The sequence below is a fragment of the Haliaeetus leucocephalus genome, unplaced genomic scaffold (genome assembly GCF_000737465.1).
Source record: "Haliaeetus leucocephalus isolate CR32 unplaced genomic scaffold, Haliaeetus_leucocephalus-4.0 Scaffold473, whole genome shotgun sequence".
NCBI classification, from domain to species: domain Eukaryota; kingdom Metazoa; phylum Chordata; class Aves; order Accipitriformes; family Accipitridae; genus Haliaeetus; species Haliaeetus leucocephalus.
The window spans coordinates 4,353,674-4,379,018 of NW_010972909.1; the positions used below are offsets into that span (position 1 = coordinate 4,353,674).

General features: G+C 39.5%; 1 protein-coding gene across 1 annotated transcript in view; it reads left to right on the forward strand.

Moving 5' to 3' along the window:
• ANO2 (anoctamin 2, calcium activated chloride channel) overlaps window positions 1-25,345 on the forward strand; it is a 188,908-nt gene that overhangs the window by 51,208 nt on the left and 112,355 nt on the right. Inside the window, exons 11-13 of the mRNA XM_010575440.1 lie at window positions 16,727-16,861; window positions 19,410-19,570; window positions 23,377-23,459. Coding sequence (XP_010573742.1) covers window positions 16,727-16,861; window positions 19,410-19,570; window positions 23,377-23,459 — 379 coding nt within the window. The remainder of the gene's footprint in view (window positions 1-16,726; window positions 16,862-19,409; window positions 19,571-23,376; window positions 23,460-25,345) is intronic.

Consider the following 25,345-nt stretch of genomic DNA (forward strand, 5'->3'; position numbering starts at 1 on the left):
ATACCTGAAGAATTACCACCCTTTTCTTTCTGCAACTGAAGTAGGTTTTTGCACTTCTGTAACATGGGGGGGATTTGAGCTCAGTCTCAATGTAGATACTTATTCCCTTGCAAACATCAGCCGCACTTTGTGGATTTTGATAATTTACTGTGATCCTTCTTTCTTAGACTGATTAGATTACACTCAACTTTTTTCTGGTTGTGGGAGCACTGGGTAACTTAACAGTTTTATACTCAGGCTTTGATGGACAGAAGAAGCAGCATTTATTTTGCTTTGTCCTCAAAGCCTGTTCTGACTGACTTTTTCAAATACATTATCTCTGTTGAAGTACGTTGCTTAAAAAATATTTACATCCCCAAATTAATTAGACTTTTTAGTCTAATTTTTAATACAACTTGCAACAGTATAAATCTTTTTTAACTATTCCTGTTTTACCTTTATTCAGTAAGAATGCAAATGAAACTCATTCTTTAACTGAAGTGCCTATGCTTGAAGACTAAGTATGGCACTGTAGAATTATTATAAATCATTCCTGGTGCTTCAGTACCTTGCTTCTGGCCATATAGTTGTTGCCAAGCAATTGTACACCAAAGTTAGGAACCACATATTTGTTATGCTCACTCTTGGCACAGACTGGGGCTTCTCTGAGGTCTCTTCTAAGGTCTGATATCCCAAGGGAATGCTAACTGCATAGTCAGTCTTAGAATATTTCCAAGTTCTTAACAACATAAAACCAAATAAAGGACCATTACGATACTCACTGACACTTCCATTAATCCCTGTGTCTTAATCTGTAAAAGTATTCTGCTCTGCCTTTATGGACCTCTTTGGACTATAAAGAAAAGCTATTTTTTTTTGTAAATGAGGAAGGGCAGTTGTGAGCGAGGAGGGTTTCACCAAATGAGAACACAGTGGGAGTAACATATTTCTATTCTACAACAAAACAATTTCAGTTAAAAAGGGAATATATAGTGCAGATCATGCAGATAGTACAGTGTGAACTGAGGATTGATTTGTAAAATGTTTATAACACTCCATCTCTCAGTGCACATCCAGATACTAAATAACATTGCTTAAAACAAAGTCTGGTTAATGTATTGCTTTATTTTCAAAAGCACATGAATGTAAATATAGCCATATGAATTCAATTTTTGCCATTCATATACGTCTATTCTCAACTCAGATTAAGAGGATGATAAACACTTTTTGAGAGCGAAATCAAGAATTATTTGCTAACAGGTATCTAGGCTGGACATACTGAAAATGGTTTACCTCCTCTTTCAGTCATCCTTAGACTTGGAAGGCATGAGTGATATATTAACAAGTAGAGAATGAAAGTCGCAGTTCTAGGACATGCAGGGCTCTAGAGATTTGTCTGTTATAATATACTTTTTTTCTCATCCTAATTTAAGTATTCATTTCTACTAGAGAGGAGTTTCTCTAGTGTAGCTTTCTTATAGGAATGCACTTAACAGTAGTTTCTCTCAATCCTTGTAATGTAATCTAAAAGGTGCTAAAAAAACCATCTGTGGTTCAGTGATTTTTTTCTATTTTGATTATGTTCTTTTCTCAAATGAAGATGAGTTCAAAGCCAGTTTTTAGAAATTTTTGCAGTTAATGTATTTGTTAATTTCTTAAGAGGTAATACTACTGTTGATCCAGAGACAGGGAGGACACTCCCTAGGAATTTATGAACCTGAGTGAAGAAAACAGGTTTTGTGATTATTTTTTTTAAAATAAATGTTATAGTATGTTAATAAAAGTTTTAGCAATGTGACTCTAGAATTAATAGGTTGTCCTTAGACATACCCTCTGCTCAAAGCAGGGCTGGCTTGAAAGCCAGATCAAATTGCTGATGAGTTTTGGAATCTCTAAGGATGGAGATCACACAGCTTCTCTGGGCACCCTTTCCAGCACTGCACCACTCTCAGGGAATAAATTTTTCCTTCTGTCCAGACCAAATTTTCCTTGGTACTACTTGCAGCCATTGTCTCTTGTCTTAGGGCAGTGCACCTCTAACAAGTTATAGCAAGTCAAGAAAACATACAGCAAGGAGAAGAAGTATAGTAGAATTTATAATAAATTATATTTCTGGTTGAATACCACCTTTATCACTTAGGAGCTGTAAATGACAGAAGTGAGTATGCTAAGGTTACTGGTATCAGAAAGAGATGGTTATCCTTATGAGACAAAAGCTTACTTAACTCCCGGAAAACTGGCAAGTTATCTTCTTAATGGACATCTTGAAGCACCTGCAGATGGGAACCTGCGTATGAACTGAAATTCAGATAGACGACCATCATCATAGAAGGGAGGTCCCCTTTTGTTATCTTGTTATTAATATAAGAATACCTCGCCCTAGGGAAGTCAAGCACAGCTAGCTCATTTTTAACTGCGGTGGAGCTTATTTTAATATTAGTGCTTCTAAAAGGTCTCAGCTCATCAGCTCCTTCTCACCCGTCTCATTTTTCATGTTTTTATTTCTATTGCTTATTGCTAGGAATTCACCTAACTTCTTAAAAACTAACAGGCTACATTATCTATAGCATAATGACTTTCAAAGCTCCAAGTGCCTGTATATGCTTATCTTGCTGTAAAGCCTAAAACTGGGAAGACATGGTCATTGTAAAGATTAAGACTATGTATACAATAACTCTTTTTGCAGGAGTAGGTGGAAAAGTGTGTTATCCAAAATATTATTTATAGTGTATAGCATGTAAATCAAAACTTGCGAGTTTCTGTTACTCAAACTGCCTGCCTAATATATTTCCTCCTTCCTATTTTTAGCTATGTTTTAATTTGGTATGGAAAATTGTTTCAACTTCTCGTGTAAGGAATTCTAGCCCTTCATTGCAGTGTGCCCATGTCGAACCTGCTCTTGAGCGAACAGTCACCAGTTCCCCTCTGTTCCTGCATTTGAATGCTGTCTTCCTAAAACACAGCAGCCTGTAGCTTTCTCTTCCTGGCAGTTTTTAAAGCAATGACAGACCTATTATGTTCCAAAGTTTGATTGTCTCGGCTCTGGATACTGTTACCTTCACTTTCAGTGTCTTGGGGCCCGTGTAGTGCGGTGTTCAATGTAAGCAGTCAGGCCCCCAGAGTGTTATTACTGGTTTGCTTTTTTACCGTCTTTCATCAATATTTACCACAAAAACCAAAACTGGCTATATCTGCTTACTCTACTTAGGATAGGGTAGTTTTAAAGGAGCGATAAAATAAGAAAAGGGGAGTTCTGCTGAAATGGTGTTTTTATTGTCTTTAGAGAGAAGCGTTTCTTCCTTGGCAAAAGTGTGGTTAAGATCAGTTTCTGGTACACCATTCCCCTAACTGTGGCCATCTGTCCTGCTTAATACATTAGCAAATCACCACTGCTTTCACCACCGTGTTTTGTAGCCACATCTTCATCTCTTAAGAGAGAACATTTGTCTCCACATACTGTCTAGAACTCTAAGAACTTGGAAATAAAGGTCTGCGGTGCCCTCCCTAATTCCAGAGGTACACTCAAATGTTGTTCAGTCATTGTTCATACTAACTTTGGGGTTATTGATCCTCAAAGTGGAGATTCTCCTGTATGTTTTAATTCCTCTGCTTCCCTGTCACTCTTCTGTTATTATTGTGAATTAACCGAACCAAACATCTGATCTTTATTTTTTTATGCAGTGTAACCACTTGGGCAGAAAACAACCGTGTAATATGTGGTACCTCGCAGGGCTTGAACAACCCTCTCTAATGCTTGCTTCAGAGCTAAGCCTAATCAGTCCAGACTAACATTTTGGGAGAGAGATATACCCAGCGCCCTGCTCTGTGGTGGGCTGGCTGACCCAGCAGGTCAGTCTTACACTCCCCAGATTCACAACAAATACCTATATATTTTCTGACAGCCAGGTTTCAAAGCAGGAGACGGGGCGGCCTGTCACCCATATACACTCACCAGACTCAGAGCGTTGAGCTCCCTTCACACTCTCCTTCTGCAAGGCTTACATGACTATCACCAGCTTCCATAACGCTGCGGAGAGAAAAGAAAACTCCACCATGGTAGGTGTGCAGGGTAATATCTGGTTCCTGATGCCTGGAGAATAGTTATGTTACGCACTTTTCTCTCTGCTGAAGCAACTGCTAGGTCAGGCGGTTATTTACTATGTTCTGAGTAAGACATCACTTACGGCGTTGGGTCTGTACACTGTTACAATGAGGACCTTTTCTCTACCTGACCGTTTGATTCCTTCTTTAACAGAAATGCCTTTTTGGTGGAAACCAAGTATGTTTCAGGCTTACCCATTGGTTCTTTTCTTTTCTAGCCTCTTTTCTTCACTGTGTGCCAGTGGGGCACTTCTCATTTTTGGGGGCTTCCTTTCCCTTTGAGAGAGGATGGAGCTTGCTTTCTTTTTGGATATTAGTGATAAGTATGTTTAGAGTGTTGTGCTTTCCCCCTTAGTCTGGTGAATTACTGTAGCATTCTTCTGAGATGACACTGATTCATAGGATCCTGGAAAGGGTCCCCTTATGCCAGGTGGGTAAAGACAGTAAAAAACAGTTCTTCTTGGCAAATAACTAAATGACTCTGTTCCCATACAGAAATATGGGAACACTATGCAATTCTTCCCTGACTGTCTTTAGCGGGCATATCTTCAACATTCACAAAGATGCTGAGGATAAATGCAAGGAATTCTTTATTAGGAAAAAGAGAAAACAGCTTTAAGCCTGGGAAAGTGCAGTAATCGAACAAACATAGCATTAAATAGAAAAATGCCCATGAGCTCTACCAGTAACTTTGGCAGTAGTCCATCTAGCTCCTTTCCAAACCTCTGCTGAGAACGTGCCCGAGGCAATAATCTGAGCATATCTTCTTCCTATAACTGTGTTGCACTTCGAGTCCAACATCTTTTTATAGTTCCAAGGAACTCTACAACAAATATTTGTTCCCAACATGGGGTACGTTCAACTTACAGTTCATCATCATTAGGTACACAAGGTACAGTAGGAAGTGCTGTGCCAGTATTCACTAAGCCTTGAGGATGTCCTTTGTGCCAGTTTTACAGCAGAGACCTTTCTGGAGTGGGCCAGAAGCAGGTGGGACCCTGGAGTGGAGTCCTAGCTGTTGAGAAAGGAATGCTTTCTCCATCGTTATAATTCTTTCCCTTTTCCAGTGTCTGTGTGATCTCGTTACCCCTCACAACCCCAGTTTATTTATGAATGGACTTTTTTATCATGGCATACGTTCATTAAATGGACTGCGTATTAGATGCTTGATGCTAGGACAGCACTTTTCATCTGCAGTTGTAGGGAGTTTCCCCTCCACCCCTGGAACTTCTTGTTACAGGGCTTACATGAGTGCTCGCCTGTGTTTATTGCAAAGCAGAGGGGTTTTGCTCATGGTGCATAAATCACTGAAGATTTTGTATTGAATTATTCTGCTGGATGCAGGCCTGTGACTTGAGTGAGATGATTTACTTACAGCTCTGCATTTCATAGACTTTGCCAGTCCTGTAGGAAGTGGTTCTCTGTCTGTTTTGGCAAGAGCTTGGTCTTATTTATTGGTGCTTGTATGAGAGATGGAATTTTAAACCAGTAGGCTTGTATTGCAGTGGTGAGTTAAAACAGATCCCTGCTTTCTGATAAACAAAATTCCCAGGCTTCAGGTCACTGTATGAGCACTAAGATCCTCATTACCATCCAGATTTCTCACTCCTTCAGTGGGATTTTTCAAAAGCTAGATCCAGCAAAGGATGTGCACTTCTACATCAGGACTTATGCAAAGCCGAGGCTCTGATGACTGAAGCTGCTGCGCAGCTTCCTAGTGCCTCCCCCTTCGTTTGTGTAGTTTTGTAGGCAGCTAGAGTTCAGTTTTATCTGCATGCAGAACTGTCTCAGGCTAAGTTCCATAGTGCCTGTACGATGCCTAAGCTTCACAGCCAGCCCAACGGGTATCTTTGGAGGTGATACCGAAGTATTTGGGCAGGAAACGAAAGTTTGCTCTTTTAAACTGGACAAGCAAAAGCCAGAGGTGGGAAGCCACATTTGGAAACAAAAGAGAAAGTCCTGCACATTTTTATATACGTGCATACAAATATTTGTAGGCATTTAGAGGTGTGTATTGCTGGGAACTGCAGGGAGTAGAAAAGAGTTGCTGCATTTGGGTGGTTACAGTTCTGCTTGTCTTTCTTGTAAAACTGCTCTGGACTTCTTAATCTTGCAGAAAGTATTGGCTATGGCATGCTGGGGTGAGAGGAGGTCCTCTTCTGACCCCTTGAGCACTGACCAAGGGTTAAGACCAACCCTTGTCATCCGGTTTAAAGGTATACCCCAATATTTAGATGCTTTTTATGAGGATCCTCTCTCTCTCTGTACATAAGTTACATTAGGACAGACCATAGCTTTGTCTGACCCAGTAACCTGTCTCTAACAGTGGACAAAACCAAGATGACAAGGGAAGAGATTTAGAACTGGGCACCATGTAACAATTATCCCCAGAAAACATCTGCATAAAGAAGGATTCCACCATGGGAAATCTCTGAACTTCCACAGTCAGTACAGAGAGCAGGAAAATGAACATTTTAATGCAATATTGAGCAGGTGATTACTGCTGTTGCGTATTACTGTCTTGGTGGAATAGCTGCAATTGAAGTGTTCAAAGATCACAGAATCACAGAAAGGTTGAGGTTGGCGGGGACCTCTGGAGGTCATCTTGTCCAAACCCTTGCTCAGACAGGGCCATCTAGACTCAGTTTCCCAGGACTGTGACTAGATGTTTTTTGAATATCTCCAAGGAGAGAGACTCCACAACCTCCCCGGGCAACCTATTCCACTGTTCAGTCATCCTCACAGTAAAAAAGCATTTCCTGATGTTGAGAGGAACCTCCTGTGTTTCAGTTTGTGCCCATTGCCTCTTGTCCTGTCATTGGGCAAACTGAAAGAGCCTGGCTCCATCATCTTTGCACCTTCCCTTCAAGTATTTACATACATTAATAAGATGCCCCTTGAGTCTTCTCTTCTCCAGGCAAACCAGTCTCAGCTCTCTCAGCTTTTCCTCATATGTGAGGTGCTCCAGTCCCTTAATCATCCTTGTGGCTCCTCACTGGATCTTTCCAGTATGTCCATGTCTCTCTTGTACTGAGGAGCCCAGCACTGGACACCGTTCTCCCACTGTGGCTTTGTCAGTGCTGAGCAGAGGGGAAAGATGACCTCCCTTGACCTGCTGGCAATACTTCGTCTAAAGCGGCCAAGGATACCATTTGCCTTCTTTGCAGCAAGGGCACATTGCTGGCTCATGTTCAAGCTGGTGTGCACCAGGACTCCCAGGTTCTTTTCTGCCAAGCTGCTTTTCAGCTGGGTGGCCCCCAGCAAATACTGGTGCCTGGGCTTGTTCTTCCCCAGGTGCAGGACTTTGCACTTGTCCTTGTTGAACTTCACGATGTTCCTGTCAGCTCATTTCTCCAGCCTGTCAAGGTCCCTCTGGATGGCAACATGACCCCCTGGCCTATCAGCAACTCCTCCCAGTTTTGTGTCATCTGCAAACTTGCTGAAGGCTACAGTCTGCCTCATCATCCAGATCATTAACGAAGAAGTTAAACAGGACTGGACCCAGTATTGACCCCTGGGGTACACTCTAGTCACTGGCCTCCAACTGGACTTTGTGCCACTGACCACCACCCTCTGGACCCAGCCGTTCAGCCAGTTTTCAATGCTCCTCCCTGCTCATCCATCCCATACATCAACAGCTGCTCTATGAGGATCTTATGGGAGACAGTGTCAGAGGCCTTACTGAAGTCCAGATAGACAACATTCACTGCTCTCCCCTCATCTACCAGGCCAGTCAGTCCATCATAGAAGTTTATTAAGTTGGTCAAGAATGACTTCCCCTTGGTGAAGCCATGCTGACTACTCCTGATGATTTTCTCATCTTTAATGTGCCTGGAAATGGTTTCCAGAATTAGCTCCTCTGCCACCTTCCCTGGGATTGATGTGAGGCAGATCAGTCTGTAGTTCCATAGGTCCTCCTTCTTGAAGATGGGGGTAACATTTGTTTTCCTCCAGTCTTTGGGCACTTCTCCCAGTTGACATCATCGATCAAAGATTATCGAGAGTGGCCTTGCAATGACATCTGCCAGCTTCCTCAGCACTCGTGGGTGCATCCCATCAGGGCCCATGGACTTATGCATGTCCAGTTTGTGTAAGTATTCCCTGATCTGGTCCTTTTCTGCCAAGGCTACATTTTCCTTGCTTAAACCTTTCCCCCTATCTCTGGGACCTGGGATTCCTGAAGGCCTGAAAGATAACGAACCAGGAACTCTTGCATGCATTTAACTTACAGGATGCATTTGAATGTCTTTTGTTTGCCTTTTCATTTGTCACAGTCTCTGAAGTCTTGAAGACTAGCAGTTTAAATTTTAGTTAAACAGGAATGTTCTGTAACTATCTTATTGTCTCAAAATGACAAGAGGCAAGCCTTGCTATCTCAAGGTGTGCAGTAATACTGTGACTAAAAAGAATTTATTATACTTGTCTTTTTTTGGAAATTACACATCTGTTTACTAGCCACTAGATGGTGTCTATCTGACAGTAGTAATACAGTGCAAGTACTTATGAGTACTTACCAAAGCAAATACATGAAATTAATTCAGACTCTGAAGTAAGGCTTAGCTATATTAATTTGAAAAGCAAGAAAGCTTTCATGAAATATTAGTTATTATAAAACAAAGTTATTTATGAAAATAAGTCAGTATTTGAACTTCAAACTCTAGATTGTGAAAACTGTGCGAAATATCTTGTGAAAATTGAAGATTAGGAAAGTGATAAAATATCAGTGACCTCACATTTGTTTAAAGTAAAAACTTGGGCAAGCATTTCATTTGCAAGTAAATAAAAGCTGGAAAAGCAAGTCATAGTGGGTGTTAAGAAAATAGGGAGAAAAAGACTAGGTAACGTCCTTGCCAGTCTAAATAGCAGGGTGATTCACTTTATCATATTAAATAAGTCACTCCTTATTTGTAGGAGCTTGTAGACTTTATTATGAGAGAAAATGTTATATGTATAACTGAATGAGTTATTTGTTTCTTACATAGTGTCACTTGCTGTGCTGAGGTGTTTATAAAGTGGAACTGTACGCCCTTCCTCATAGGTGTATTAGTTACATTAGTATTGACTCAGCCTCACGTAGCCGGGCTACATGCTATGGATCTTTAATTTGCCAGGTTTGGAAGGTTACTGACATTTTTGAATCCTAAAGCATGCTAGAGAATAAAGTAGGGAGACACTGAGTGTTTGTAGGTTGTCTTGTGCATGAGCTCTGTGAAGTGAGGGGACAAACACTGCTTTACTACTCTTGCTGGAAATGTCTCTCTTTAGTAAGGTGTGCTGTGGCTACTGCAGTCTCAGAGACATGGAGAAGCTTTGTAGGCAAAGAACCTGACAGGCAAATCCAGACATCAACGGAGTAACGTAATCAGGCATTTAATACTTTCAAACACTACGTAAGGTTAAGGACTGCTATTACTGCACCTAAAGGGCTACGTATGAGTACATTATTATTTTCATGTTCCTGAAATCACATTCTCCTTGTGTCTAGCTCTCTGATAAAAGGTCTCTTTACCCGTGGGGATCTGGACACTTTACAAAGGCCATGCACAAATCAAAAAATGCTCTGTAGAGGCACTGAAGCTTTGTATTCTCCCATAACAGAGAGCAGAATGCAGTTACAGTGCTTCCGACTAACCAGCATCATGTTGCTTGCTTATAAAATTGGTAGGTAGTCAGACTTAATTTCTGTCTCAGTCACATTACATGTCTACTTATTATGCTTCTATTGTTCTTTGTATTACAGTCAGTAAACAAAGGCTTTTTTCAGTTTATAATCCATCACCACAAACTATGCTCTTTCAGTTGTATTCTGACAATTTCTTGGAATGGAAGCAATAAGGTTTGTGAAGCTGTGAAGCTCAGTGAGTGGCTTGTCCTGGTTTTATTTCTTTACGGGGTAAGGTTTGATCTTTTGCTATTTTAAATTGCAGTTAATACACAAATTCTGTGGGGTTTTTATTCTAGATATTTTTCCCAAGTTTTTCAATATATTTGAATTTGAGAACTTGAGCATTCCCTTCCTCCACACACATCACCTTCTCCCTAAACAGTACCCAGTTACTGTGTTGAATAGTACTTATTTCTTCAGAGACAAGAGACTAGGGGAAAACATAGTTCTACATCTAAGTGAATTTAAAAATTTCTGTTCCCTAAGGGGTTGCAATATTTTGATAGTGTTCTTTTGTCCTATAATGGATCACAAGTAATATTTCACAGTGCTTTGGAAGAAAATGTATCTGTGGCTGTTATAATCTGTAATTTAGGCAGGTTTGGCTCCAGACTTCAGGTACCATTGAAGTACACAGCAAATATTTGTTAACTAATGCTTTTGAACAAGAACTTTAACTAAAAGGGCTTGATTAAATGGCCCTTGTGGCATTTTGCTTCATTCTACTTTCAGGCAAAAAGTCTGATTCATAGTTTGTAGTTTCTCTGTTGGTCTTTGCTGAAAGCTCTTAGAAGCACTGCGGATGACTCTGTGCATTACTTGTTAGAGAAAATACACAGGGTATGAAGTCTTTTATAGAAATCAAAAGCCAGCCTGTGGCTCTGAACTTGCTTCCAGGTCTTACTGATCTGGTACCACGTGTTCCAAAGTGAACTGAGGGATATTTGCAGATGTGGACACAAACATGAACATTAGAGCTAGCTTTCAGCATTTAGGGTTTGATTTAGGGTTCTTGCACAAGCTTATCAACTATTTTCACAAACAGTCTTATAATCATTCTCTACTGGACAGTCTTGATCTTTATCTCCAGTTTAGGGAAAACCACTTGCTCTTACCTTGGACAGAGGCTCCTTTCTTTGTTTTCTGTGTGCAGAACTACTTGGCCTTTCTAATGGACTTTTTCTTTCCTCCCTCAGACTCAGCTGCATTGTAATTTAGCTGAGGTTCTGTAGTTGTTTTTTTTTTCTCCTCTTAAAATTTTAATAAAAAAAGTTTTTCAGTCTCTTGGCAAGTTGTTCCAAGGGGGCTTGTCTTCTGCCAGGAGCCTTTCTTGGCTTCCATATTGCTCCATTTGGTGCACTCTCTGTACATCTGGATTTAGCACTGATATGTTTCTTCTTGGGACTGTCTGGACAGAGTACGTATATATATGCTCTCAGGCACAAACATGGTAGAAATCTCTAGGATCTCTGGATGCACAGCAGCCTCAGTGCTGCTGCTGAGCGGTAATTCCACCCAGGTGTCCCAGATGGTTGTAATAAATGTTTGAATCCTGCCCTGAGAAAATTTTCAAGTGGAGAAAAAATGACAAATCCAGAGAAGTTAGGACATAGGCAACTCTACCTGGAGTGAAATGGTGGGGTATACAGAGATGTTATGTCCTGTTCCTGGTTCCGTTACAGTGACTGGGGTTTTCTCTATACTTCAGCAGTCTTTCTGAAATAAGTCTACAGTTTTGAGATGGAAACTTCAGTTTGGTGGGGACTATTATCTCAGAAACAAGGAAAAATCTCCTGTGTTCTGAATATAATACACGCTAGAAATTAGTTCTATGTTTGTAAGGGGAATCATTGTTTTACCTTTGGTGTAATGGTAGATTTTCTCCTGGTGACAAAGCCCCCTGAAGGAATTAATTGTGTTCCCTACCCTCCGAAACAGGTTGTCATTTTCTCTGCTGGTCTGTCGCAGCTGTTCATAGGCCTACACTGGGAACTGCCTTGCGGTGGGTCAGAAAGGGAATGCGCACCTGGGCTGGAAGCTGGGGAGGGAAAGAAAGTTTTTAAACTGGCTCTGGTAGCAGAGATATCCTGACATAAAACTGTACTTTGAGAGGACTGCTTGTCCTTTCTCCCGATAGTAGGAATAGCAGAATTTTGTCCGCAATTTGTGAGAATCGGTTTATTTTGAAGGCACAAGTAATACATGTGACTCGTTTGACCATTTGCACAGGGGAAAGCCTACCCTGTAAATCAGTTTAGTTTTGTAGCTGTAGATTAGTTTAGTTTTGCATAGAAACTATTCCACCACCATAGGGGTGGTGGAATGAATTGTGGCAAACATGAAATAACAGCTGGCCTAGAATGGGGTATGGAAATTAAAAAACTGAAGGGTTTTGAACAGATTTCCCAGTTAGGTGACTCAGTGTCCACAGCGTCTTTTCCTCGCTTTTTTAACTTTGTTCCTGAACGACTCCAGAGTTCTTTCCAGCGTGTGTCATGCACCACATGCTTTATTCACATTCCAGGTATCCCACACTTGTTTTCACAGAGTCAAAAACTAAGGTTTTTTTTTCCTTCTCTCTTTCTCCACCTTTCCCCAAATCTTAGTCTATTTATGAATTGCACAACTTGACATGGAAGCACTGTGACCAACGTGCAAGCATAGAGTTTAATTATCAGTTACTCTTTTTGATGTTGGTTTGGCAACCAGACAGACAGAAGTGCATTGCAGATGTTTGGTTCAAGTGTTATATGGGTGAAGCAGAGGGAACTGAGTAAACGTTTTCACTGTGTCCTTCTCAATACTTCTTATTCTAACTCTGCCATGAGAGGGAATACACTTTCTACAGGTGGTGGTTGTTGTCGTTGTAGTTTTTTAATGCTGTTTCTGATAATTTTCTTGAAGTGCAACTTTTGTTCAGCTTCTGAAGGAGTTATGGATGATTTAGCCAAATCTTTCCTTAAAGACATGATTCTTACTCAAGAGAAGTTAGTACTTGGTAAGTGGCCGTTTTACCAGCATTCAAAAAGTCTTCCAAAGTGAAAGGCACAAAATTTCACCTTCTACTGTAAGAACGCACAGAACAAAATGCTTGGCTGCTGCTTCTGAAAAGAGCAGTAAACTTTCGTTATCAAAGCCATTTGCCCCTTGTTTTGGATGAGAACTGCTGTCCTCATTGTGTATGTGTATATAAAGGGACATTTCTCTACATTAGAATACAGCTAATGTGGAAATTAAGCTTATGCAATGCAGAGGGCATACTTTTTTGGGGGCACTCTGCAGTGGGCCATCCATGAGCATACCTCGGAAAGGATTAGTCCTCAGCTCTGCCTGGATAGATAGATGTGAACAGGATGTGAGTTAGCTACTGAGGTAGGGCAAAACTCCTGTCTCAATTCTCCTCTTTTTCCATGCCAGCATAAATCATGAGTAATTCCTTGAGTATAATAAAGTAAGACTGGTTTTATCCCAATGTAAATGAGAGAAGATGCCAAGTTCTTGGTGTAAATATACAAAAACTTGTAAAAATTCCTTTTCTTGACGTACATCTTACTCTACCCTTGAATAACACTTTTTTTTTTTCTCTTCATTCACTGCAATCATTCCATTTCTTTTTCCTTTTAGTGTGAAAATATAGAGGGGCTAGTATGTCCACATTTGAGAAAACTTATCATCCTGCTTTCAAAGTGAAATAGCATTGCAATTTGCTGCCGTGAAACTACTGACTTCAGTAGAGGTGGAACGCTTACAAACCTTATAAAACTATGCCAGTGTGCCTTTTTAGAGGGGTGCTAGAAAGAAACCAACCCCAAGGTATTCTTAAGGTCTGAGCCAAGAATTGCTGAATCCAACTGTGGCTACTGTGGATTTTGTCACAGGTGTTTGCAGAGGCTTGACTCCTATTCAGACCAATGGGAGAACAGTTCTTGGGATGTGGTAGAAAAGGAAGGAACATGTCCATGTCCTGTGTTTTTCTCGCTTGATAAACTCAGAATTAAATTTATCATCATGCTTCCAAGCACTGCCATTGCTTCTCCTGAGATTATTTCACTTTCTGGCACATTGGTGGACTGAGTTTAGGCACAGCAGTCTTAATTATTTTTCTTTTTCAAAACATTTAAGCCACAAAACATTGTGCAGTTTTCTTCTTGGCAACAGCTTTTTTCCATACTGCCAGGACATTGTTGAGCTCTTCTCACTTTCTCTTGGCATGGATGCAAATAGTAACCCTTTGCTTTATAGGTTACAGATCGCATTTATCACTGGAAGGCTTAAAAATTCTAGAGGAAGCCTCATAAGCTTCAACTTCATTGACCCTGGTCAGCTGCTCTTTACTCTAATGCTTCTGGGTTTTGAACACTTTCTGTGCTAATTTGTGGCCCTTTGTCAAAACAATAGTTTAGAACAGCTCACATTGTGGACTATTTTTCATGTCTGCTTTGACCTATTTGGACCACTGTACTAGCTATGCATGCTGCCCAACTCCACAAATAAGGAGTAAGAAGACAGATAATCAGAATAATTCCCCTCTCTTCCTTCTTGTTCCATGTTGTTAGGATGTGTTCAGTGATGTTTGCCTTAATGTCAAATGTAAGGTGTGTCACTTCCCAATCAGGAGGAAACCTGAGAGCAAACGGAGTCTCCCTCTTGTCCTGTGCTGCTCCAAGGCCATTGCTGCTGTATGTTGACTCTCACAGGAGGCTTGAAGAAAAGCTATAGGCCATCTGATTATTTCTGTGTTTTAATCAAGTATTTCCTCCCTCACTTCATATTAAAAAACCAACAAATGTGAAAATAAAGAAAAACTACCTCCTAAACATTACCTCCAAAGTTACCTGACATGTGCCAGGTTACAGAGTAGTTCCACAGGATTCAGATTATATTTGCAACATAAACATTTACATTTATCATTTTATAAACTATACTATATCATATAGTATCATACTTCCATATATTCCGTGCAGATGTGATAATCCGTTGTCCCAAGTTGCTCAAAAACTGTGCTGTGGTGTGAATGTAGAGTTGCTAAGCTGATACATGTTGTTTAAAGACTGGTTGCTGCAAATAGTATTCCCATTCTGACTTTGGCATGTTGTCTTTCCGAAACAAAAGAGAATTACACAGCTAATTAAGTTACTGCCGTTCGACTCACTCTGTCATGATTCCACTTGTGTTGTTTGATACTTCACACAGTGTGTTTCTTATGATAGCCTTGCAAATGTCAGGTGTAGGGGCTATACTCCTTTCCCAGAAGATTCCTGAAATTTCCCTCGATTTTGTGCTAGTTCTCCAACTTATAGCATCCCCTTATATTGAAGATAATGTTGTCTGTGTACCACCTTAAAGTGCTTTTGTTCTGTTTTCTCTTTTATGATTGCATGTACCCTTTCTAAAGGATATGTGAGGTTGGTTAGACATAAGTAAATATAGGCACTGATGTAAGGCAACGCTGAAATAGGCATGACTGCACTGCCCGCTTTCCTATGTGAGACCCTAGGAATGTGAAGTTAGCTGCAGCTGTGGTGGTGTGAGAACAGCAGGAACTGGAGTAATAAAAAACCCCCACTGTTTCTACCCTTACTCCTTTCATCTGAGCTGGAAACGACTGTGGACGCTTGTCGTCTTGTCCCCTGGCTCTCTGCCTTGGTTGCACTCCTGGCCCTGGAGCAGCCTGGCCCTGAGACCTAGCTTCTGGAGTAGATAATTTCAGTTTTGCTTATACTGCTCAAAGGACTTGAACTCAACTCTACAGACATGGAGGTTTGTCATTAAATTCTATCAGAATAGAATTATATCTGTTAGAAGAAATCCTGGGCCTCCAAAAATCTCATTTAACCATCTTCATTAGGAATAATTTAAATCTGGGGTGCTCAGCTTGGGTAAAACTTTCCTAGTGTGAGTGAGTTCAGAATCAATCTCAGGCGGGGATTGTGCTTAGACTTCATGAGGAGCAAGTCTTGTGTTTCTTTTGTTAGACACATTATCTTGAAATTCTTTTTGTTCTTTCTGCCACCACAGTGTGAATATATGTCTCACTGATTCAAACACAATGTCATGCCCTGAGTGCTCTCTGTTTAGCCGCTTTCTGTCCAGCATTCCTCCATCCTACTCTCTGGCTTGGGAAATGTTTCTAACTCTGTTGTTTTTATCTAAATTTAGTCTGATTTTAGTGACGGTGAGTTCATGAGCTCTCTGAAGCTCTTGGTGTTTTGCAATATTTGTAATCACTCTAACAGTACTTTGGAATGATCAGTGAGTTTCATCTATGTTTAGTTTACTTCTTTGCAGTGTGATTCATGAAGATGTTGGGCTGAGTACTAGCACATATTTATCAACATCTACAGTGAACTGTTCCTCAGAGCAGAAACTGTTTTTTCAAACCAGCTGTCCAGAGACCATTAATTTATCAAAAATATTTATTCTTTCTGAAAAGCCAGTGCTAAGTGTGCAAGTAAACCTTCCTTCTTTAACAGCAACGCAAGATTACTAGTCTTTTAAGATATCAGAGGTTGTTGTCAGTATGTTGCCGTAGATGTCATTTCCATGACTCTCACCAGCTGAACCCAGGAGGACTACAGAGGCAAAGAAGATGGCATATCTAGATACTCTTCTGAGGAGCTGAATCCTTTCCAATGTTTCCTGCTAAATATTTGGTTGAAAAGCTGCCACTTTTGATGAAAATGAGGGGTATTTCACTGACTTCATTTTAAAGATGCAAAAGCCGCAGCCTTCCCTGAGCAGATGTTAAGTATGTATTATAATGATATAGGACTGTCTTTAACTTCTCTTAAAGGAGAACTCCAAACTGCCAGAATTACCCCCTTCATTTGGTGATACTGACTTCAAGATATTCAGGGTTTTCATCCATGTCTTTGACAATTAGTATTTTAACTTTCAGGGAGTGTTAAGAAGCTGTAAAACACATTTGAAAATTATACCCTTGACACATGTTTTGTTTTTTTTTTTTTCCTCCTTTTTCAGAAAGTATTTTGGAGAAAAGATAGGACTTTATTTTGCATGGCTGGGTTTATATACAGAATTCCTCATTCCATCTTCAGTAGTTGGGATTATTGTATTTCTTTATGGATGTATAACCATTGAGAGTGACATTCCTAGGTAAGTTTCTCTGTGATCAATAATTTGTTATTTGAAAATTATAAGACTGTGCTTTTTGTTCGTAATCCTTAGTGAGATTAATTGCTTTTAACACGTCTGAAGAACAGTGATGCATCATTAACAACCCTGTGAGCATTAGAAATACACATGTAGATATCTGAATGACACACATTTATTTGGCTGTTCAGTATTGCAGCTCCTGAAACAGAAATGTTCAGTGAGTCTACTGCATTATTGTGAGTTCTTTTTTATGACACTCATTTGCTTTTTACGAATGCACGTATCTCCACGCTCACCCAGAAAGACATCATGCAGAACTCACTGAAGTTAATTCAAATACACTGTCCAGTACTCTTGGATTACTTTGTTCTTCTTAGTAAAATTAGGCTATTTGCACAAGTAAGATAACAATAGTTAGTAGATTTGGCATATCTGGTATCCACAGTATCCTCCTTCTTGACAGGTACAAAAAATGTTGAGTTTTGTGCTGTGTGTCCTGAGGGTGTTATACTAAACAAAAACTGCCAAATCGACACAATGATGTTAACATCTCCCTCTCAGTGAAGAAAAAGGACACGTCCTCTGTGTTATCTGTGTGTGACTTCTGGTGGAGACAGGATACTGGATTACTAGTACTGCTGGTCACATTGTTGTGGCAGTTCCTGCATTCTCTCAAATGAATTGGCAATTTTTAAAGTGGATCACTGCAGTAGGATGTTATTACTGTTAGGTAAATGATGAATAACAACACATCTGAGTCAGGGTTTGTTTCCTTAGCTTGATCTGAATGAATCTGGACAGGCTGTGCTTGTCTGTGGGAAAGCTTGTGCTAACATTTAAACTTAAGTGAGATTTATGGCTAAGATGTATCTGCAGCACCCTCTACTGCCTTTTGAAATAGAAGAGAGCATTACTTTAACGGTATGATAGCTGGAAACAGCTGTATGCCTTGCAAATGATATAGTATTAAAGATATTGACACTACAGTTTGAGTAGTTCTTTCTTCATTTGAAGTCATAGACAAAATGCTATTTAATGATGGTCAATATAGGAACAATCATAATCACAGTATGCCAGCTATCAATGAAGCAATGTTGCAAGTCTTTCCTTAGCTCACAGTCCTGGCAAGGACACTTGAGCTTTGCACTACTCAGTTCACCTGAGTAAGACTGTGTAGTTATGAAGGTCTTTCACATGCAAACCTTATGAAAAAAAGTGAAAGCATATTCAGCAGTGTCAAGTAGTGTTTGGCTTGTTAAAGAGATAGTGATAATGATTTTTTAAAGATTTTTAGAAACTGAGTAAATACACAACAAATAAGACTAAGAATTAAAATAACAACTTAAAGACTACAAATCTGTAAGAAAGTCTCTGATCTCACATTTTCCAGAGGACAGCTGAACAAATGCTGTAAACTGAGGGAAAGGAAATACAACTTAGCATCTGAATATATGAGGCAGAAGTGGAAGCTTTCTAGTTTTTATAAGATTTACTGCTGGGGGGAGTGGGCTTTTTTCCTATTTTTTTTTTTTTTATTTTGGAAAATTAGGTTAGCACTCTGTACTAGAAAAACAAGGAGCTGTGGAGACCAAGAATAGCACATATATATTCAGCATTCAAACTTGAGAACCCTGAAACCACTGTGCACACAATATCTGAACACCCTGAAAACATATTAGAATGGGTGCCTAAAATAACTGCCCACACTTGAATAACGTAGCCAAAACCTTATAGCAGATGGTGGTACAGATGAGAATTGGTGTTAAAGCCTTATGCTGGGAAAACAACTATTGCTTTTATAAATATCTTAAAAATAAAATGCAGGGTAGAGGTGAATCTCAAAGTAAATGTTGTGAAATATAACATCCTTGCTAAGAATGAGACTCTTGGTTGGTGTAAGTCTTTTAAATTCAGTACACGTATGTCAGTTTATACCAAAACCTAGCATATCTTGCAAATGGTGTTGCAAATTTATTTTGTCTGTGACATAGACCAACCAACACGCCTGGGTGCTGGTTCTGGCTTTTATGCAAACATACATGGCCAGTCCCGACACATAAAGTAGCATGGTATTTGACATGGATTTTTGTGCCTTCATGTTAAAAATGTGTGTTTCGTCAAGGACACAGAATTTCCTTCATGGCCACTTCAGAATTCTTTTTCATGAATTTAAATCTGATCTGTATCAAATCATGTAACTGACTGCAGAGATGGCATATTCCACTTTGACTGTATTTTAATTCATTTCTTTTAGTGTGGCTAACCTCAGTCTTCAGTGATGCAGTCTTGACAAATTCACTAATACAGTGTGGCAATTAGATTGTTTGCTGTATTGCATTGCTCTCCTGTTGGTAAGGTGCCTATAAGTATTTTAATATTCCAGCTCATGGCAATGTGCCTTGAAGAAACACACAACTTCTGTTCTCTGCAAGTGCAAGCCACATATGTTGCAAATAGCTCATAATATCTATGATGTGCTGCTTGATATCACTACTGTACATACCCCTTTTCTAAGTCGTAATACTCTTTGTGCGCTTGTCATTCACAGTAAAGAAATGTGCGACCAACGCAATGCCTTCACCATGTGCCCCCTGTGTGACAAGTTCTGCGATTACTGGAACCTCAGCTCTGCTTGTGCTACCGCTCGAGCTAGCCACTTATTTGACAACCCCGCCACGGTCTTCTTCTCCATCTTTATGGCTCTCTGGGGTGAGTATTGCTTTGCATGTTAACAGTGTCGTTTGATCTTTGGACTCCTGACAGAAATGAAAGCTGCGATGTACAGTAGTAGAACATAGAGTAGCCTTATTTATAATAAAGTGCTATTAGATTGAATGTGATACCTGGGGTTTTATGAAGCTGGCAAACCCCAGAAGGCCAGCGAGGGGCTGTCTGTGCCTGCACAGGAGAAAGCAATATTACAAGGCTTTCCGTTGTCAACAGCAAGCTTTGGAATAAATGGAGAGGATTTGGGTAGTTCAGGGAAGAAAAATGTGTCCTTTCTCCATCTACTGCCTTGTTTAATGGCACTTCTAATCTTTGCCATGTTTTTCTTCATTTTTCTTCCTTTTCTATTGACATGGCAAGTCCCTTTAATACCTTCTGCATTTGAGGCCAGAATGTATTTGGGGATTGGTGTGGTGCAGGCAGCTGAAAGGGTTTAATTTAAGCACAGGGTGCACTTCCATGTGGGACAACTTAGTCACATAATTTTATCAAAACTTCATGGGATTCCAAGAACAATGGGACTATTATCATTTTAATTATAATATGTTCTAAAGTACTCCATTTAAACAAGCTTGGTTTTCTTTAATGGCAAATATACCCTGTCTCACTGAGGATATCAAAACACTTCATAAACACTAATGAATGCATTGTAGTACTATTCTTATTGTTTCTGGCCTCACCTCTGCCCTGAAAAGTGTGTGTACTGTGCTTGCATGTATTATTGCTGGTATTATGCCCTCATTCACTCTAGATCTTGTTTATTGTGAAAGTTAAAAGGTGTTATTGCTACTGTAAGATGATCTTTTATTTCCCTATTCATTGTTCACGAAATGAAATTTTCATTCTTAATATGAAATTGAGCAAATACATTATTGTATTATAGCGTTATACTATTATATACGTTATATATTGTGTTATACTTTGCAACCCTTTGCAAATTTTACAGCTTGTTTTAGAAATGACTGATTGGTCGCTTGATGTGGGATATGGATAGCATAGGGTTTTTAAGGAACTTGCAGACAGAACAGATCATGGAGGTAAGAAATTTTTTGTTTACCAGTTCCTGGAAACCCTTCAGCAGAAGTTAGAGAACATGTAAGCACTATGACTGAGAGAAATGGCAAAAGATGATGAATTTATAGACTCGCACAATGACTTACTTTCCTACTTCAGACTGCTGCCAATTACAGAGTAGACTGGCAGATAAGGTGTCACAGTTTTGTAATACATTGCCTTGTCCAAGTTTCAGTGTAACTGTTTAGACAGCGTGTGTATGAATGACAGTTCATTTACTCTTTTATAGGTAAATAGTATTTTCCTGACAGAGAATCTGTCCTGTAAACTTGCATCCATGCAAATGATCGTTTCCTTGGAGCCTCACCCAAAACAATTGTATTTCAGTATCAGCAATGCAATGTGCAAAACAAAATGTTGATATGTCCTTGCACTATGATAAATTAGTAGAATCTGTAAAGGAACAGAAAGGAACCAAAAGTTCCATATGCATTGCTTTTAAAAAACAGGCATGTAAGAATAAAAAAAATTCTTTCTGAGCTGTAGCCCCCCTCCAAAAAATGTTTCCCACCGATTGGAAAAGTCTGTTCTTGGGACCACGATAACTGAGCTTGTCAGTGCAAGAAAATACAGCCGTCATATACAAAGAACAGCAAAGTGAAACAAAGTACCCTTTACTAACTCTGCCCAGCTTGCCTATTAAGTATTAGATTACACCAAATTTTGCTGCCTTACTATTAGGAAGGAGACTGTGCTGGTTCTATCTAGAGCTCATTCTGCTGAATGACAGATCTCATTCACACACCTAATCAGCTTGCCTCACAGTATCTTGAGTAAATGTTGCCTGAATGCTTTTTCATAAGATATAGCATAGTGATGCGGAAACTGGCATGTCTTATGACTTAAAATTGTATACTTAAAAGAGCAAAGTATGGTAATTTGAGCTGGCTGCATTTCATGATGGTGTTGGGCACAAGAAGTCTTTCATCCCACTTGCCTTACCCCATTCTGTAAAAGGCAGATGAGTTACTACGGTTATTATCTTGAAAGGAATCATGCTTTCACTAGCTGATCTTGATGCCTCATAAAGTGTCTTTGTGATTCCAGCAATACTGTTTGCAAATGACCATATTCACAAAATACAAATTAATGCCTGACTAATTGTGCTTAATGTCACTAGCGTTTTGGGATACAGAATTTCAGCTGTCAGATGTGTTTATTAGAAGGACAGTTGAATATAATGGGACTGTTTTTCTGCTAGTGTAAGTCAGTGCAAACTTGCTGATTTCAGAACAGCTACTGCATCTAGCCAAATAAGTTCTTACAGAGCTAAATGTGGAACTAACTTTTTGAATAACAGGAAAAAATGGAACGAGTAATAGCACCCTATAAAATAACCAAATGTTTTTGTATTTAGGATATCTAAATACCCTTGAGTTTTCAAAACGTGCTAAATATAGCTTTTATATGTCCTCTTCTCTGTAAGGAAGGAGCAGAGATAGCAACTTAATTTCTTAATGTCTGGATTTACTTTCAGTGTACTGCCAATCCTGGGTTTAAGTGATATTTATTTCATACATTATAGGAGGATACCTGTGCAGAAAATACTTGCAGCTAACTGTTGGAATAGATTCTGTCTTGTAAGAGTCAGGTTATTTTAATAGTAGTCTAACTTTTCCCAGTGTTATGTTACAGCTTACACCAAGTGTAGATGCATTCAAAGGAAGCTGGATCTAATTCTCCACTGTAGTGTGTCTTGTGGAGCTATCTACAAGATGTTCAAACTGATGTAAATACTGCTGTGATCCAACAATATTTTTACAATCCCCTTTTCACCAACTGAAAAGGTGAAGTGAAGCATGAGAAAATGGAAAATAGTGCCTTATAGGTATAGCTTTTATTGGTATAGTGGGTGGTTTTAGTTGGTATATACTGGTTTAGTATTGACATAGTAATCTGAAAATAGGTGTCCACAAGTCAAGAGGAAGAAGTGCTATTTCTAATAAATCCTTAAGTCTATAAATCATGAGCAGCTCGGCAAAGGGCTAGCTAGAGGAAACAGCAGTTATGAGAGGAAGGTCAGGAGACTGTAAATATGAGACAACAGTACAACATCTGTTCCTTCATATTAATGAAAAAGGAAAAGCAGGAGACTGAACTTCTGGCCAGTCCTTCAGAACAAAATCACTGTGTCTATGCAGGACAAAAACATTGAACTATACCACTATAATATATTTCAAAAGAACATTATTTTCTACAAATTACTGAGGGTCTTAGTTTACATAAAGGTATCAGTGATTTATTTCAGTAGCAGGCTACACCTACCTTCTTCACATGTTTCTGACTGATTAGAAACACTGAAACAGCAAAATCTGTTTGGCCAGTTAGAGTGTTATATGTTAATATTTAGAGCTACATTTTGTTTCATTAGTTGTCTTGTACTCAAGAATTCTAGAATGACTCATGGTAAATTAAGAGAGATGATGTTCTTGGGGTGGATATCAGCAGATATGGGTTCAGTTCCAGTCTCTTGACAAGAATTTACCAGTGCCTTTGGGCAATCCATGTTGTAGCTTGTAAAAAGACAGTATTTATTGTTTCCATGTTTTGCTTGTGTTCTTTCTTTAAAATTGGGCCTGGGGGTCTTTCGTAGTGCTTATTTATAAAGGGCCTAGCATAATGGGATTCAAATATCAGTTGGAGCTTATAAGTAACACAAACATTCACCATAGTGCATTGGATTTATAATGTTTAAATTGTTATTTTTTTTAAAGCTACTATGTTCCTTGAACAATGGAAGCGTTTGCAGATGAGATTGAGTTACTTCTGGGATCTAACTGGACTGGAGGAAGAAGAAGTAAGTTTCCTCTCCCTGTGCTCATTTACTGGATAAATTATTTTATATCTGAAGATATGTCTTGATATTTAGATTTCTCATGAGTGCTCTCCAGCCCAATGCAGTTCATAGCTATGTTTTTCTAAATGACTGTAGCTGATACAGTTTTGAGTATCAGTGTATCATGACAGAAATCATCACTTATATCTTACTGGTCAACATTTAATAGTCCTTTTCAACATTAATTATGAGATAACAGCAGATCATTTTTTTTTGCTGAGAATGCCCTTATGCCATTGTACAGAGTGCAGTAACAGAATGATACAGAATAAATACCTTGTCATATAGATGTTACTTCATTATGTATAACAAAAAGTCTCTGTGACGATGACCGTAACATGTCAGGGTAACATAAATAATATTTGCATGCAGCTCTGTGCTGCATCTACGATGCCTTAGGTACATCCTGAGCTCTAGGTACTCACCCACAGAGCTGTTGCAGACAACATATGGGGTTAGTTTCTTGAGAACAATTTTTAAGTGTTTTGCAGTTGCCCATGTGGCTCCTAGCTGTACCCAAGTTGACGGAAAAGTGAGACATACTTGTTTATTAGTATTTACAATGTCCCTAAGTTTGTTTTCAGTTGTGTTCCTAGGCATTGTTTCACATATCATGGCCTATGGTCTGTTTAAATTACTGAGACTCTCACCAGACGATTAATTTCTAACTCTGGCTAAAAAGAGTGCAGCTAGATTACTAGCTGTAAATATCATACTAAGAACAGGTAGACTTTGTACCTTCCGTTACTGATGTGGTTCTAGTACAGGATTGTATTCAGTAATTAATTCAGAACTGCAGCAATTAGATTCTCTTTTATTGTTAATGGTGAGCCGAGTACCTGTATGGAGCAATTCAGTGTGCCTTGCTCTCTTCGATGACATAATAAAATGTGGTCAGGTTCCTGGAAGGTGAGTTTTAGGCCTACCTTGGTTCGATGGGAGGATTTAAATCCGTTTCTTCATGTTCCAGCACAGTTCTTTAAACAACAGACCACATACAAGCCTCCAGCCCTGCTACTCAAGCTCTGCTCAAACACGATGTAGAGTGCAAATAATGTAGAAGAAAAGTAAGCTGACATCATGAACTTCATGGTGTAGCATCGTGATAATATTGTTCCACTTTTTTCTATTCCTCAGTTAAGAATCATTGGATAAAATGCAAAAATAACCCTGAGAACAGACAGCAGACTCCAGTATTCCTCTTCTTCCATCACTATCCCAAAATGCAGCCTTTAGCAATGTCTTTAGTGTAAGGGAGACCTCCCAAGTATTCCTTCGCTGATGACTTGACTACAACCTCCCCTATTTTGCCTCTGGTTTCTCAGCTTTTTCACTACTCTCTATCCAGTTATGACGTGGGTGATGCTCACAGTATAACCCAGTACTCACAGTTTGTAAGTTGTGATGCAGACCAAGTGCATCAGCACATCAGAAATTACTGCTTGTCCTATGTGGAATGTCATACTGCTCCCTGGAACAACAGCAATTTTGTACTAATTTCAGTACAAACTGAGAGGCTGGAGAGCAAACTCTTGGCTCTGCAGCATACTTCATGAACCCACCAGATTTTACTGAATTTCAAGTTCATCACTTGCAGTACAAAATCCTAAGGTTTCGCTTAGTATTTGCAAAATGCTGTGAAAGAATCTAGGTTTGTGAGGTCCTGTGATGAAGAGCTCTGAAGTGGTAAAAGTTTGTGGACAGGAACTGTGGGATCAGCAAGAATCCTTTGTTTATGACAAGTGAAGAAGTGCCAGACACATCGCAGCACAAGTTGAAGAATTAGGAACGTAGAATCATAAAAATAAGGCTGGAATGGACCTTGAGGGGCCATCCCTTGTGCACGG